This window comes from Ranitomeya variabilis, chromosome 8 (genome assembly GCF_051348905.1).
Source record: "Ranitomeya variabilis isolate aRanVar5 chromosome 8, aRanVar5.hap1, whole genome shotgun sequence".
In the NCBI taxonomy this organism is placed as follows: Eukaryota; Metazoa; Chordata; class Amphibia; order Anura; family Dendrobatidae; genus Ranitomeya; species Ranitomeya variabilis.
The window spans coordinates 185,932,482-185,949,082 of record NC_135239.1 but is presented as its reverse complement, the minus strand read 5'-3'; the positions used below and the strand labels follow the sequence as shown (position 1 = coordinate 185,949,082).

The window sequence follows — 16,601 nt, the reverse complement described above, 5'->3', positions numbered from 1 at the left end:
AAATTTTGAACTTTCGTGGTGAGATTATTCAAACCTGCAGCTAAACTCTGAATATCCATTTTAAACAGGTGAACACAGAGCCATTCCAGGATTTGAAGGAGAGAGAGAGAGGAAGGCTGCAATATAGGCAGACTGGCAAGTGATTCAATTGAAAGCACACTCAGAACTGAAGGGAAAAAAAAAAAAATTTTTTAGCAGACTTCTTTTTTCTCTCCTTTCTCTGCCAATTAATTTAACCCTTTTTGGGCCGGTCAAACTGTTATGGTTCTCAATGGCAAGAGAACATAGCCCAGCAAACATAGGAACTAGCTCTTGGAAGGATGGAAACTAAACTGACCATGAACTAAACCTGCCGCACAACTAACGGTAGCCGGGTAGCGTAGCCTGCGTTTTATCCCTAGACGCCCAGCGCCGGCCGGAGGACTAACTAATCCTGGCAGAGGAAAATATAGTCCTGGCTCACCTCTAGAGAAAATTCCCCGAAAGGCAGACAGAGGCCCCCACAAATATTGGCGGTGATTTTAGATGAAAAGACAAACGTAGTATGAAAATAGGTTTAGCAAAATTGAGGTCCGCTTACTAAATAGCAGGAAGACAGAAAGGACACTTTCATGGTCAGCTAAAAAACACTATCAAAACACCATCCTGAAATTACTTTAAGACTCTAGTATTAACTCATAACATCAGAGTGGCAATTTCAGATCACAAGAGCTTTCCAGACACAGAAACAAAACTACAGCTGTGAACTGGAACAAAATGCAAAAACAAACAAGGACAAAAGTCCAACTTAGCTGGGAGTTGTCTAGTAGCAGGAACATGCACAGAAAGGCTTCTGATTACAATGTTGACCGGCATGGAAGTGACAGAGGAGCAAGGTTAAATAGCGACTCCCACATCCTGATGGGAACAGGTGAACAGAGGGGATGATGCACACAAGTTCAATTCCACCAGTGGCCACCGGGGGAGCCCAAAATCCAATTTCACAACAGGAGCCCACATCAAAGCAGGGGACCCGACTTGCGCCGTACTAGTACGGGGCATGTCGGGAAGGGGTTAAGTATGCAAATTTCCTCTTCAGAGAGAAAGAGGACTAGCACCTCCTAAAAGTCAATATTGACCCTTTAGCGAGCCTTGTCACATGACATAGGATAAAAGCCAAACCACAAACTCCATTTGCAGACTCTTTGTTTCGTGGTGTTGCCTCTAGTCAGTACAAAGTATGAGATTTGATTTGGCTAGGTGAGAGGCTTAAGACTGGGATCTAAGGGGTAAAGTTTCTCCTTGTGGACAGTGACAAGCCAGGCCTGGCATGTCAGAGTGAGGAAACTTATAAGGCATGCATGCTCGTCTGAGAAATTAAGTATGTAAATTGCCTCTTCAGAGAGGAAGAGGACTAGAACTCTAGTGCCAACTATTGTAAGTAACAATTCATTTCCCAGAGGAGCATGCATGGTGCACAAGTCTCCTCACTCTGACATGCCAGGCTTGGCTTGTCACTCTCCACAAGGAGAAATGTTACCCCTTAGATCCCAGTAAACTGAGATAAAATAAATGCTATAAAAGTGCTATAGCAAAATGGTATGTACTGCCATGCAACCAATTTGTAGTTGCTCCACTGCGTGTAAAATAAAAAGTGAAACAACTTTGCAGCAAAATGATTACAAAAAAAGTGCAAACTTATTTTTAATTTTACCTCCATTGGTTCGAGAAAATTTGGTTGTAAAAGCAGACACAGCCGTTTGGACACAAGAACAAAAAGTGTTTTTACCCAATTGGTAAAGATTAGTGATGAGCGAACGTGCTGGGATAAGGTGTTATCTGAGCATGCTCGGGTACTAATAGAGCATCTTCAGCGTGCTTGAAAAATATGTTCTAGTCCCGGTGCCTGCAATCCCTACATGTGTTGCGGCTGTTGAATAGCCACAGGGACTCGAATATATTTTTCAAGCACGCCGAAGTCACTCTGTTAGCACCTGAGCATGCTCAGATAACACCTTATCCCAGCACGCACACTCATCACTAGTAAGGATCACACAGAAAATATTGATCATTGAAAGTATATGATAGCAGGTGAAGATTCGCAGAAGTAGCTTTTTATTCTTGCCCTATAGGATGATTTTTACCTTATTAATATACTGTATGAGGATGGGAGTGAAGTCCCAAATGACTTCACAACCAACATAGTGGCAGGCAATGAATTAGACAATGTCATTGCAATTGCTTGACACAAGGCAGATTACAAAGGGCAAGTGAGATGACTGTTGTCACTGATTAAACCGTCCACTTGAAGTGCTGCCAATAAAGTTTTTGTTCATTCAATTTAAACCCAAGATCTTTTACTTGCTGCATATATTAATCTAGGAAACCTAAATTACATAGCAGAACCAATGTCTAGAGAAGTTATTACTATGGAGCTGAACCTATCTGCGAACATCTACTAAACACTCAAGGGGATATTGCTGTAGAATCCTCTTAATAAGACAATGCCGAATATAAAAAGCCAAAAGTCTGGAAATAATACATTCTTTAAAGAGGATCTGTTACCAGGTCAAAAGTGGCCGGGTTCTGCTCTTATTTTATTCCCGCTGCTCCCCTGAGTTTTCTGTTTTTTTGTGTTTTTTGGTTTTTTTTTAATCGACCATACAGTTCCTGAGATAAGGGTCCTTTTAATTCTATGGTCTTAAGCAGGGGGCGTGGCTTACAGGATATTTATACAGATCAGTCTGAAGACACACCCCCGAGGATCCTCTAATTCACTCTCCATGATCGGTAACCTAAAAATTAGCACTAAATAAAAAATGCACGACCAAATGGCAGATTTACGAAAAGAAATAAAGAAAAAAACTGAATATCTCAGTTGAGCAGTAGAAATAAAATAAGAACAAAAAAATGCCCACTTCTAACCCAGTGACAGATTCTCTTTAAGAAAGAGCAATTCAAAGTATATAGTATTTTAGGCTGTAAAATTAAAACATTTCCTACAATATATTTTTGAGACGTATTGAGATGTATTCACTCATTATAAGGCAACAATCTGTATATTAATTTTGTGACTCCTAGGATTTTCCTGATGATGTCCTGTCCATCAGTCATGTGATATCTGCAGCCAATCAGTGGCCTCAGCAGTCAGATGACTGATGAAGGAGGCATCATCACTGGAGTGGCAGCACCGACGTGACGGGAGAGAAGATTTCAGTGATAAATAACATTTATTTTTTTATTTTATGCCAATTTGCTCTGCCAAATTTTTTTTAAAGTCCTGGAAAATTCATTTATCAAATTAATAATGTAATAATTTTCCTAATAGCAAAATCAGCACAGTAACTATATAGAACTGCAATTCCTTAATCCCACCGGAGAAAATAACTGTGAAGTCCAGAGAGTTCTAAGACCTAATGACTTTGGTGTACTTACTGTGAAAATCCATGTCAGAAAAACTGCCTTCGAAAGCTTTCCCACTGAATATTAAAGTTATGCTGGACTCATAAAATCCTCATTTTAATATAATATGCAAATTGGCTCTTCAGATAGGAAACTCTGGCGCCATCTATTGGAAGCAGTAATTCTAAAAGTCCATATCGACCCTTTAACGAACCTTGTCACATGACTTAGGGCAAAAACCGAACCAGAATCTCAATTTGCAGACACGTGTTTTGAGATGCTGCCCCTCCTCAGTGAAAAATAGGAGATCTAGTTTGGCTGTATAGGAGGCCTCTGACTGGGGTCACCCCTAGTCAGAAGTTTCTCCTACAGCCAAATCTAATCTCTAAAGAGACAATTTACATATTTAATATCCCAGAGGAGCATTGCATGGCCTATAAGTCTCCTTACACTGGAATGTCAGACATGTCTCTTCACAAAGGAGAGACATTACCCCTGAGATCCTATTTTAACATTAGTATTATATAGATATAGATTTTCAAAATAATCGTACCAGTCCATTTTATTATTAAGAATTCCAAAAGATTATATAACATAAAAATTTTAGCATATAAAACTACTTCTACAGAGATTGTGACATATTTGGTAGAAATACACCAATGGAATATGTCTATGTGTGTTCCAGGAAAAATGAGATTGAGGTGCATCTACTATATAATTGTCTAAGGGTCACTTCCGTCTGTCTGTCCTTCTGTCTGTCTGTCTTTCTGTCTGTCAGGGATATTCATTGGTCGCGGCCTCTGACTGTCATGGAATCCAAGTCGCTTATTGGTCGTCCAATCAGCGACTGCCACAATGGCCGCTCCTTCCTCCCCACAGTCAGGGCCCGCTCCATACTCCCCTCCAGTCTGCCCTCACACAGGGTTAATGCCAGCGGTAACGGACCGTGTTATGCCGCGGTGTAATACACTCCGTTACCGCTGCTATTAACCCTGTGTGACCAACATTTTACTATTCATGCTGCCTATGCGGCATGAATAGTAAAGCGATCTAATGTTAAAAATAATAAAAAAAATAAAAAAATCGTTATATACTCACCGTCCGTCGGCCCCCGGATCGACAACAGGCCTTTCCCGCTCGCGACGCTCCGGTAACCGCCCTGTCCATGCTGCGATCTCGCGAGATGATGATGTAGCGGTCTCGCAAGACCACTACATCATCATCTCGCGAGACCGCTACGTCATCATCTCGCGAGACCGCAATGCACTCTTGGGACCGGAGCGCACGAGCAGCGTCGGTAACCGCTTCGCTTGGATCCGGAAGGTGAGTATATAACTATTTTTTATTTTATTTCTTTTTTTTAACAGGGATATAATGCCCACATTGCTATATACTATGTGGGCTGGGCAATATACTATGTGGCTGGGCAATATACTACATGGGCTGGGCAATATACTACATGGGCTGGGCAATATACTACATGGGCTGTGCTATATACTACATGGGCTGTGCAATATACTACGTGGCTGGGCTATATACTACGTGGGCTGGGCAATATACTACATGGGCTGTGCTATATACTACGTGGGCTGTGCTATATACTACGTGGGCTGTGCTATATACTATGTGGCTGGGCAATATACTACATGACTATACAACGCGGGCTGCACAATATACAACGTGGGCTGCGCAATATATAACGTGGGCTGCGTAATATACAACGTGGGCTGCGCAATATACAACGTGGGCTACGCAATATACAACGTGGGCTGCGCAATATACAATGCGGGCTGCGCAATATACAATGTGGGCTGCGCAATATACAATGTCGGCTGCACAATGTACAACGTGGGCTGCGCAATATACTACGTGGACTGCGCAATGTACAACGTGGGCTGCGCAATGTACTGCGTGGGCTGCGCAATGTACTACGTGGCTGTGCAATATACTACGTGGGCTGTGCTATACACTACGCTTACATATTCTAGAATACCTGATGCGTTAGAATCGGGCCACCATCTAGTTTAAATCATAAGCATCCATAGACTAAACACATTTTTCATTGTGTCAAGCTGTAATGAATTAACTCAAAGGGAAGATGTGACCTATTTTTTAGCAACAACCTATGTGTTGTCTTAATGCTTTCTGAGTATATTTTTATAAAAGAGCGAACATTATTGGCAGTGGAAATTATTAAAAAAGTAATACCCATACCAATCGCCCACAGCTGTCATTACAATGCTTTACCAATGCTCATTGGCCTCTTTTTCCTGGTCCAATTTCGACACACCAAAAAGCCTACTCAGCCAATCACTGCACACAATGAGTACCCCCTTTAACCAATCATTGGTTGAAAGGGGATGTTTGTAGGAAGAGGAGACCAGGAGGCATGGGTAAATGTTGGAATGGGAGCTACGAGGAATCAGTTTGAGGAGGGTATAATTTTTATTATTAACATATCAGCCTGTGAGTTGCTATCTGGTGTATGCGATGTGACTCCATTATATATGGCCCAACTGCGCTACCATTGACAATAAGCAAATCAATTTACTACTAGAGACGAGCAACAGTCAGTATCCCACAACCACTGGACAGGAATCCTGAGGACCTCCTCCTTCCTGGCTCTTCTCTTGATTAGCGTGACATCGTCATTGCTATGTAATGCACAAACGACATCGTACCAGGGAAACTAATCAAAAGAAGAGCCGTGGATACCATCTGGTAGAAAGCAGTTCTCAGGGCTATCGTCCAGCGGCCTCAGAGTAAAGAACTGGCCGCTGGACTCACCTCCATGGACCACAAATTTCTAATAATCTAATTGAAAGCCACAGTGACTTTCTTGACGTGTCCACGTTCCTCTTATGCGATTGGGTGACCAAACAGTTTAGAAATGGCAACCACTTCATGGAATATGGAAGCCTAGAGGGACAATACATTTGCGTGCAACTTGCTACTCGTAAAATTTATACTTTCCCATATAATGCTACCTCAATGTGTCGATATATTGTGCATCAAAACTTTGTGACATGCTTCTTTAATAAAGGGGGAATTTTGTATTTTTTGTTTACCTTATAACATCCATTGTAACGCAGAGATCACACTGCGTTTCTGCCACCACATCAGTGTCTCCATCGGGGCTTCTGTCTGAAGCCCTGAAAAGGGGGAATAAGGTGGAACCCCCAATGGAGCCACTAAAGCAGATGGAGTCACTTTGTGCTCTGCCGGTCTTCGTTTTGGCAGTGTCCTTCTGCCCTATTGAGGAAGGCACAAAAGCACAGTTGACCTACCTCAAGAAGGACTACGACTTCCTCATTAAAGTCAATAATACCTTCAGGGTTTTGCCTTAGTCCTGACAATCAGGGCTTCAGACGGAAGCCCCAATGGAGCCATTGAGTTGTATCAAAAAAGTTGCATGAAAATAGTTCAAGTCGAAAAATAAAAATGATCTCAAGGACCATACCTGGATCCTGAAGAGTGAAGACTACAGTTGCCCCTACCCTATGCTATAATTTATCTTTCCAGCTAAGCTATGTTCTTCAAGGAGCTAACAGCCAGATACTAATATGTCTTACGGCAGCACTTTGGTCTACAGCTTAGTCATTAGCTCTACAAGATCATATTTTTGGAATAAATATATCTATAGTAGCAATTGCTATTTACGGATGTCATCTGCTTTTCTAAGACCTTGGCAAGAACGGTATGTCCTTTGGTAAACTTTCTTTGAAGTGAAACAAAAGGGTGTTTTTTTTTTCCTTCCAAGCCAATGTAACATTTTCTCACATACATATTTGTATACAAATGCATATAAAGTCCATTGTGTCTCCAAAGACTCCCTGAACAACATTCTTGATGGTATCTACTGACCTTTACACTTTTCACAGAACATGTGCTGTTATAATTTTGGTATAATTTTGACTTTCGACTCCCGAGAATGGTCAGTTGTCATAGGACATGGGAATACTGTTATGTCAAACACTACTAACCCTTTGGGACGTCTTGACCACCAATAAATATTTATAGTTATAGATGACTGATACAAAGAATGGGTTATCAATATTTAAAGGGGTTGTCTGGGACTTTTACATTGATGGCCGTTCCTTAGGATAGGTCATCAATGTCTGATCGGTGAGGATGCGACACTCGGCACCTCTGCCAATCTGCTTTTCCCAGTGTCGGCGGTAGACAGAACTGCTCAGTTGCGGAGCTGCACATCACAAACTTGTCAACTGTGGCCAGGTACTGCACATCCATCCCCTATTCAAATCAGTCTGAGATAAACTAATGTGTGAATGCAGCCTTAGGATGCTAATGTTTCCAATTGGACAACCTATTAATATAATTATCCACTGACCTGCAACAATGCCAAATTACTGGTATTTAAAATGAGATGGAGTTGTCGGAAAGTTCAGTGACGACTTATATCAATATTGAAAAACATGTTTTTGAAGATTATTCTAAGCAGTTTTCATCCATTTGACACTCAGATGATAAATAGCTCTTTAATAAATTCCTAGAGCATTATGTGCAAAATTACAGCCTTTCCATGAGCCTAAGAACTCTATGACACAATGAGCAAAAATGGAACATAGTGGTCAAGCCGCACGTTTATGGGAATCTAAGGCCACAATTCAATTTTGCCAGAATTATCAGAGTTGAGCAAAAATGTTGTGAATTTTGTCATTTTCACGACAGTTTCTCCCAGCTTCGCCAAAATTGGCTGAACAGGGGCTGAGTAAGGTTGCAGCAGGGGCATGATGTCACGGCTTGTCTAATTGGCGACAAGCTGCAGCATCCCATATGCCAGAATTCTTGCTACAGTTAGTGACTGGAGTAAGATTTGTGGCCAAGAGCATGGATGTGCAAGTCACACCTCAAACACTCCTGATTCATTAAGAGGTATGCGGCTCCTAAAGTATCAGGAGCATCTGAATTCAACACCTCCTAAAGTATCAGGAGCATCTGACTTCAACACCTCCTAAAGTATCAGGAGCATCTGATTTCAACGCCTCCTACAGTATCAGGAGCATCTGACTTCAACGCCTCCTAAAGTATCAGGAGCATCTGACTTCAACTCCTCCTAAAGTATCAGGAGCACCTGACTTCAACACGACCTCTCGTCAAGGTGAATGAGAAAATCGTCGTTAGTGATTTTTTTCTTCAGGTAGATATACTAAATATATAAATAAGTAACTAAGAAATGGAAAAATCTGGGGGGCATAAAGTGGGAAAGAAAAAGACAGACTGGTAGAAATATGTTGGAAAAGCCACAGAAAGTTAGAAACTAGGTGAAACCTGAACTTACGGTTCATTCAGACATTGATTTTTCTCGCATTTCATCAGTGCTTTTGATCCTATTTTCATCAGTTTGTGATCAATGTGTCAGTTTTTACGATCAGAGGTTCATCGTTTTTTCTCGCATGCAAAAAAAACACTGATGGAGGTTTCTCAAGCTTCTCCTATGAAACAGTCAGTGAGAAGCGGACAGCACTGAGATGGCAATCGCATGTTGTCCGATATTTTTTTACCAACCCATAGACTTGCATTGGCGAATTTGATCCGTGGCTCGGTACAAAATCGGACATGCCTTCTTGTATTTGTTCGGACTACTCAGTCCTCAACAATACATGGACTTGTGACCAACCTCATAGACTGTCCTCTCCATGAAAAATTTGTACGTCAAAAATTGACTTCCGGATAAGCCCTTAGACTTTTCAACAGGAGTGAAAATTTTTATTGGAAAAAGTTGCAAATTCAAAAACAACCTATGATTTCTGATACTTCCTAAAGGGTTTTCAAAGAATAGGATATACCCTAATATTCCCCTTTTTTCTTGTGTCTAGTTTTTCACATTCAATTTTAAGAAAAATCATTATTTCAACATTTCTATAAACTGGATGAAGCATTTTTAGGAATTGGCATGTATTTACTTAAAACATTTTTTTTTTATAAAAAACATCCAAATTGCTTGAAAAATTAGAATTGAGTCCAGAACTCAATGTACCGAAAAGATTATTTGTCCAAAATTAGTGAATTTCAGGCCAGTTTATTAGCAGCTCAGCCAAATACAAACCATGAAAAAAGGGGGGGGATGGCACAAAAATAAGCGTAAATCAGTGCGAGCCTCGGGACCTTAGACATTTTTATACTGTTTGCTTGACTGCAATTATTACCACATGGGGCCCCATGAAAAAAGATAAGGCACAAATGTATTTGCATGAAGCAGATTATGTCTTTCACTTACTGCATGAGTGACAAGCAATTCACTGGCACTCGCATTAACTGTTCATCAGCGATTGTCTCAGTAACTGGCTCTGAGCACTTATAAGGATGAGGAGGATAATTTTAAAATCCATATAGAAATATTACACGCGTTCGGCTCATGTTTCTTATGTTGGATAACACATAACCACCCAAGAACATTAATGTTCAGCTAGCATGGCCATATACACACAACACTCTAGTAAACAGCGGACAAACATCTATGCCCCAAGAAAATGAAAAATAGGGTCACAATCAGCCTTGGACTGGCCAACAGGAGAACAGGAGAATCCTCCGGTGGGCCCCTGTGCAAGAGTGGACCACCACCCTCTTATATGAGCAGTATTTGGCACTATATACTTGAATCTCTATGTACAGACAATGGTGGCATCTTATTCATTCACCAATCTACCCAGTTCATTGTTATATAAATTTGTGATTGAGGACAATGTGACGTTTGCAGGTAGCTGAAAAGTGGGTCCTAGAGTTGGTACTGGTGAGCCCTTGGTACCTCAGTCTGACACTGGTCACATATACAATAATGCATAGTAAAATAATTACCGTATTTTTCGGATTATAAGACACACTTTTATGATCCCCAAAATTAGGGGGAAAATGGGGGTGTGTCTTATTAACCGAACACTGTTCTTTCCAATGCTGCGGTCCCAGAGCTGGGGGTGTTGCGGTGGTGGTGCGGTGGTCCTACAGTGTGCGGTGGTGGTACGGCGACGAGCGGTGGTCCTGCGGTGGTGGCACGGCAGTGAGCGGTAGCCCTTAGGTGACAGCATATGGCTGCCACCATTCTTATACCGGGGTCCGACGTCCGGCTTCCAGCTTCTCACTCGGCGCAGACGCAGATGGAGGAAAGCCGAGATCTCCATCCGCCCCTGCCTCTATGCAATGCCTCCAGGAAAATGGCCGCTGATGAAGATCTCGGCACCAAGATCTCGGGAGATGAGATCTCAATGCCAAGATCTCCATCTCCGCATGCGCCGCCTAAGCAGCCATTTTCCAAGAATCCACTGCATAGTAAATAGCGCAGGGGCTCTGGGCTTTCACAAAATGTTGGCAGAGCCCCCGCAACACCGAACACTGAACACCCTGCTCCACTGTGGCCTGCACCACCAAACACCAGCAGCGACCCTGGGACCACGCTTCACCGCAGCCACCAATAAGACGCCTGGATTGTAAGAAGCACCACCATTTTATTAAAAAATGTTTTTTTCCTATTTCTCTCCTCAAAACTTGGGGTGCGTCTTATAATCCGGTGCATCTTATAAAGCGCAAAATATGGTAAATGTATATGAAGAAAGGTGCCTACTGCCATAATCTTCCCATTGTACATGTATTTGTCTATGAGCTAGAATATTGTCCTATAAGTATAAGCTTTATATACATCCATTTGACCTACACATTTGCAATTTTTTACCATATCCCATATATTATGACCTATATTTGACCAAATCTAAGTCTTCCCCCTCCCCCACCAAACACTTTTCCTTCAGGCCTAAGCCAAAAGACCCTACAAATGTAAGTACACTGGGGGCCTGTGAACTTATGTAATTCTTCTGCACTGCAGATCATAGAGAAAAGGATCAAACCCCATCACAATTTCGCAAAAAAAAAAAACATCTCACGGAAGGAAAGTCATTTGAGTACTGTCAAGCCTTCATCAGATCAAAGTACTGTTAATGATCAGTTGTAATTTGCTAAATAATGTCTCTCGTTTTCTTTTTCTCTCTAACCGTAATTTCGGCAGCTGCAGAAAATCACTCATTTCTTTCATTTGTGTTTTTTCAATGCCGGGGTAATTTACAGGAGGAAAAAAAAGGCCAAAGAACCTGTTCGGAGAAGAAAAAAAATATGTTGATCTTGTACATGTCAATGACGTTGAGGGCTGTGGAGGTTTTTATTTTTTGTAATGTAGAAGCGAGAAGTGTGTCTGAAACGCGTTGGTGGAGGCTGTTCTATGATAATTTCGGGACCGTCTTAATGAAGTAGCAGTCATTAAAAGTGTGCAACGATCAGCAATTAGCCGGTGTTTTTCTTCTAGCTTAGATCTTTTCGGGATTTTTTTCTTGTCTCCATCTGAAATCCAGAAGGACGTGGATAATATATGCAAGACGTGAGAATATCGGTTAAGCATGTATTGCGGTGACTCACTATGTGTACTATGTGAAAATGTTCATACGGGTAATTGTACGAGTCCTGGTTAATTCTGACTTCCAATCAACATTCGTGTCGGATTAACTCCTGCGGTGCCACAAAGCTACTAAGTCCTCATAAATAGCACAGGAGCTGAGCGTTAGGCACATATAGGTGCGTACGGTTCATCAGAATGGTTTATAACCGTCATTACATTTTTTTTTTTTTTTTTTTTAATCTCCGAAAAAAAAGTTGCAGCTTTGGCTCCGGAGCTGATAATCACAATTTCACCTTGCTCATTACCGCCTGCAATAATTTCAACTTAGGCGGATTCCTCAAGTTTGTACATGACTTCTCTGGGTTATTACCCAGCTGTGCGGCTGAGCGGGGAGATAACCACATCCACAGCCTCTTATCTGTAATGATGTAATACATCCCAGCACTGGGTCGAGATGATTGGGGAATAATGGGATTGTAAGAACTGCAGAGATGACAACACGGCAATGCCTCCTGTCGCCTTGTAACGCGCAATCGTCTGACATGGGGGGGGGGAAGAAAGGGGGAATATGAAAATTATAAAAAAGGGGAATATGAAAATAAACACTAATTCGTTTCGGAATCAAGTTAGCAATTTTCAGTCTGCCCAGCTGTTTGCATCGAAAACTAGAAACCCGAAAATTCATGCACCGTGCGAAAATTTCCCGGGCGACTGCAACCACGCAGTCTAGCTCATTTAGACAGTTTTGCAATTAAGTGTAACGGCTTAATTAACAAGATATTTTTAGATGCGACGCTATAATAAAGGCTGATAGCGTAGAGGAGAAACCTCCGGCATTGTCTGTTATCGATATGCTCTGCCAGCGCCATGCTAGCACAAATACACTGCGCTTACCTTCTGCAGGAGCTGGGAACCTGAGTACTTTGCTGCTATGGATTTGATCTCACCACCGAATGCAGAGGCCCAGAGCTTTACCCTAGGACGAAGAGACATAGAGAGAAGCGTAAATGCACCAGCTTCGTTCCACGGAGAAAAACCTTTTTCATTGAACACCCCCACTACTACGGAAAACCAACAGCACTGCAGAACAGGACATGGGAGCCACTTGCAAATCTGCATCTAGCCTTCTCGAGCAAGGTAAGGCCTCTCTGTGTCATGCATCTGCAGCAGCTCCTATCTGTACAAATGGAGACAAGGAACCTTCTGCTTTACTCCCTTAGAAATTACATTTTTTTTAGCCGTGCCGGTTCGTTCACCATGGGTTTAATGCCATAACGAAACGCGGATAAAAAAAAAAATGTCAAAATCGTAAAGCAAGGTCAGAAATAGGCAGCAGGTAAATTGATATCGAGGTGACAAGAGGGAACAACAACAAAAAAAAGCCTATTTCTCCTTCCCACACGACTATTTCTCCTTCCCGCACGACTGCATTTAATTGGCTACGTCAAAATAGCCCTTGGAAAAAAAAAAATATCTGCAGTCTCTTAAACTTAAGTTTCCGCCAACGTCTTCACCCGTGAAAGAAATACGTAAAAAAAAAAAAATGACTTGTCACTTACATAGATAAGGGGATCTGCTGCTCCGATCCGGTTGCTGGTTTTAGCGTCGTGTTCAAGGCTATCCAGAAGAAGAAGAAAAAGATCCCAAACGCTAGTGGAATGGTGAAGATCCCTTGCATGGTTCCTGGTCTTGTGTCTGGAGAGGGTTGTACAGTAAAAGAAGTGAAAAAAAAATCAGGCTGATTTTCTGGGGGGTTTTTGGGTTGAGTAGAGTTAAAGGAATAAGAGTTGATCATTCATCATTTTCCATCCGATAACAGTCCTGGTGGTGGAAGAGTAGACGGAAGAAGATGCGATGACTCGAAAAGTTGTGTCCTTGGTAACAGGAAGCGTGATGTACCAGCACTGCAGCCTCGTGCCTTTACTTCTGTCCAACTCTGCAGTAAGCAGAGCACTGGAGTTACTTCTCTGACCTACTGAAGAGGCTAGAGAGCTCTTAAGCTGCAAGAAAGCAGACTATTGATTCCAACCGTGCAGCCTGTCCTCTCACAATTACTGCTCACTTTACAAATGGGAAGCTGCCTTCAGGTCTCCTTTTTCTTTTCCTTGTAACCTCCAGCCTTCATCCCATATCAAGTCTAGAGCTGGTTCACTGGAGCAGGAACGGACATTAATGGAAAAGTGCTGACAAATTGGGAAGAAGAAAAAAAAGAAGAAGACGGGAACTTGTGCAAGATGGTCCAAGCGGAAAATATATTGAAAACCGGAGTAGGAGGACGAGAAGCAAAGAGTTGAAGAGGGAGCAGTTATATGGCAAGCAAGTCTTCTCGGGAGGGACGGTCGATGAACAATTTGCTGGGGTGGGGGGGTGTTGTGTTGACAGCGAGTGAGGAATAAAAGGGTAGGGGGGAGTTGACACGAGGGACAATGAACACCCACCGGAGAGTTCCCCCCAATTCATTCAGTGCCGTGCTGCATAGCAGCTATTGTTGTGCCGAACGGCTACACAGTACAACCACCCAAAGAGCAGCTCGCCGGCAAAGTGGAGAAGACCGCGAGAGCAGGACCCTTCGCTGACATGTCATCTCGGCATCTCAGTCAGTTTTTTCGATCTCGCCCGGCTTTCGCTCAATCCCCCGTGCATGGCTGCTTCATATCACGGCCGCAGCAGATGCTCCAGATCTGCAAAATGCAGCTTCGCTAGATCAATGCAGGCTAAGTGACTCGAGACCATGAATAAATTATTAATTTCGGTTTGAGGAGGAATCCCTTTGGTAAATTGTGCATCAGATCTCTGCCTTTAAACAAAAAAAAATGAACTAAACAGCTCCACAGCTCTGGAGATATCTACTTCCCCCCCCCCCCCTCCATCCCAACATTTCTTCCTTTCTCTTCCCTGACTCACAACTCTGCTTTTATTTTTGTGCTTTGCACGCATGCTGAGCATCCATTAATCTAGCGGCTCTCAGAATGCTGCCATTATTCCAGATTAGCATAGTACTACTGTAAAGTTCTGTTTACACCAGAATGGAAGTATCGCTGCCTCTCTCTAGTAATCCTTTAACCCCTGTGTGGCCGGCAGCCAAGTTTTGGAGATTCCCCCTTCACTACAGTAGTTAAACAAAACCAAAAATCCTTCTGGTAGGTGAGAACATGATCAGGAAGCCTTGGGTATCAAAGAGGTCAAATGGGACCGGTCAAAGGTCACTGCTCGGGGTCAATAAAGTCCTTGGATGAACAGCATTAAATTACAGAATAATGGCATATAATTGCCTCTTCACACTTCACTTCCTTCTTATTGTTGATACTTCGGTTTGAGAAGTTTATTTGGGTCACGTGGACATGAGCACTTTAGAAAGCACTTAAAGTCATGGACGCTACTATTTATTATTTAAATTAAGAATAATATAAATTATTTTTATTTACATAGCACCAACATAATTTGCGGCGCAGTACAGAGTTTTCACCATTCGCATCACAGTCTAATTTCCCTATCTAAGGGCAGGTGCAGACGACTGTATTTTCGGTCCAAGCGTGATCCTGTAAACCACCGGATCACGCTTGGACCAATGTTATTCTATGGTGCACATGTCCGATTATTTCCTTGGACAAAAAATAATTGCAGCACGCACGATTTGTATCTGATGTTCAGATCGCACTCGGCCATACAAGTCAATGAGCCCCCTGGAAAAAAAATTGGATCGCACTGGGAGGACATCTGAGTGCCGTCCGATTTTCACGGACTAACAGTATGGAGAAGACGGAGACATTTTCTTTACCATCCTCTCATCATCCGAGAAAATTGGATCACACTTTGATCGAAGTATGATCTGCATAATCGAACCGATTTTCTCGGCCTAGCCTAAGACACATGCTAGAGACATTTTCATAAGGACCAATTAATTTATCTCTTTTATTTAATTTTTTTTTATTTTTTATTTTACTATTTTTGTAATATAGCATAGCTAACATACGCCTTAGCATATATATATATATATATATATATATATATATATATATATATATATATACATATATATAATATATATACTGTATATATATGAAAAAAATATATATATATATTCGCTTTAGCGTATATATATATATATATATATATATATATATATATATATATATATTCGCTAAGGCGTATGTTAGCTATGTTATATTACAAAATAACAAAAAAAAGATTTTATATATATATATATATATATATATATATATATATATATACACACACACATACATTTTTTGCAATACGTTCCCCTCTGCTTATAGTGCTAAAAATGAGAATAAATGATATAATGATGTAACAATATATAGTACTAAACATGGCAACATCATAAAATATAAATGTACTTACATTGTTAATAGTATTATATATCCTCAGCCACACACAAATCTATCAAGCTCCTCTTATTATCCTATTAAAATAATAATAACGTACGCGGAATATTTATCAAACTGCGCCTTTAATAGATGTCGTATCGCCAGGTGCAAGGATTACCTACAGGCAAAATGTACAGATATGCATGGATGACTTACCATGTATAATGAATTACGCGCCTCCCTGCGCACAAACTGCAGACAGTATAGTCCCTTTTTTGCTAAATAGGACAAAAATGACTGTAAGGAATAATTTTTCTCTTGCTGGTATGTTCGTAGGTGTCACCGTTCAGAATTTTCCGCCCACTGGAAAGTTGGGTCTGCATTGAGATGCGTTGATTTTGCTGTTTTTCGGACGTTACTGTGCTGCAGTGTGAACGCACAATTAATTAGTGGCTCATCCGCAATATTCCACGGATCGTAAGGCTCTAGCG

General features: G+C 41.5%; 1 protein-coding gene across 3 annotated transcripts in view; it reads right to left on the bottom strand.

Annotated features, from left to right (window-relative positions):
• The window catches only part of CACNA2D3 (calcium voltage-gated channel auxiliary subunit alpha2delta 3), a 1,029,735-nt gene extending 1,015,148 nt beyond the window's left edge, over positions 1–14,587 (bottom strand). For 2 of the 3 annotated variants that reach the window (XM_077278408.1, XM_077278409.1), the window contains exons 1-2: positions 13,342–14,577; positions 12,677–12,758 (exon numbers count right to left, since the gene is read on the bottom strand). In XM_077278408.1, coding sequence (XP_077134523.1) covers positions 12,677–12,758; positions 13,342–13,577 — 318 coding nt within the window. In that variant the 5' untranslated portion in view covers positions 13,578–14,577. Of the gene's footprint in view, positions 1–12,676; positions 12,759–13,341 lie in introns of all 3 variants that reach the window. The other variant, XM_077278410.1, reaches the window with a different exon arrangement.
• Positions 14,588–16,601: the final 2,014 nt, after the last annotated feature.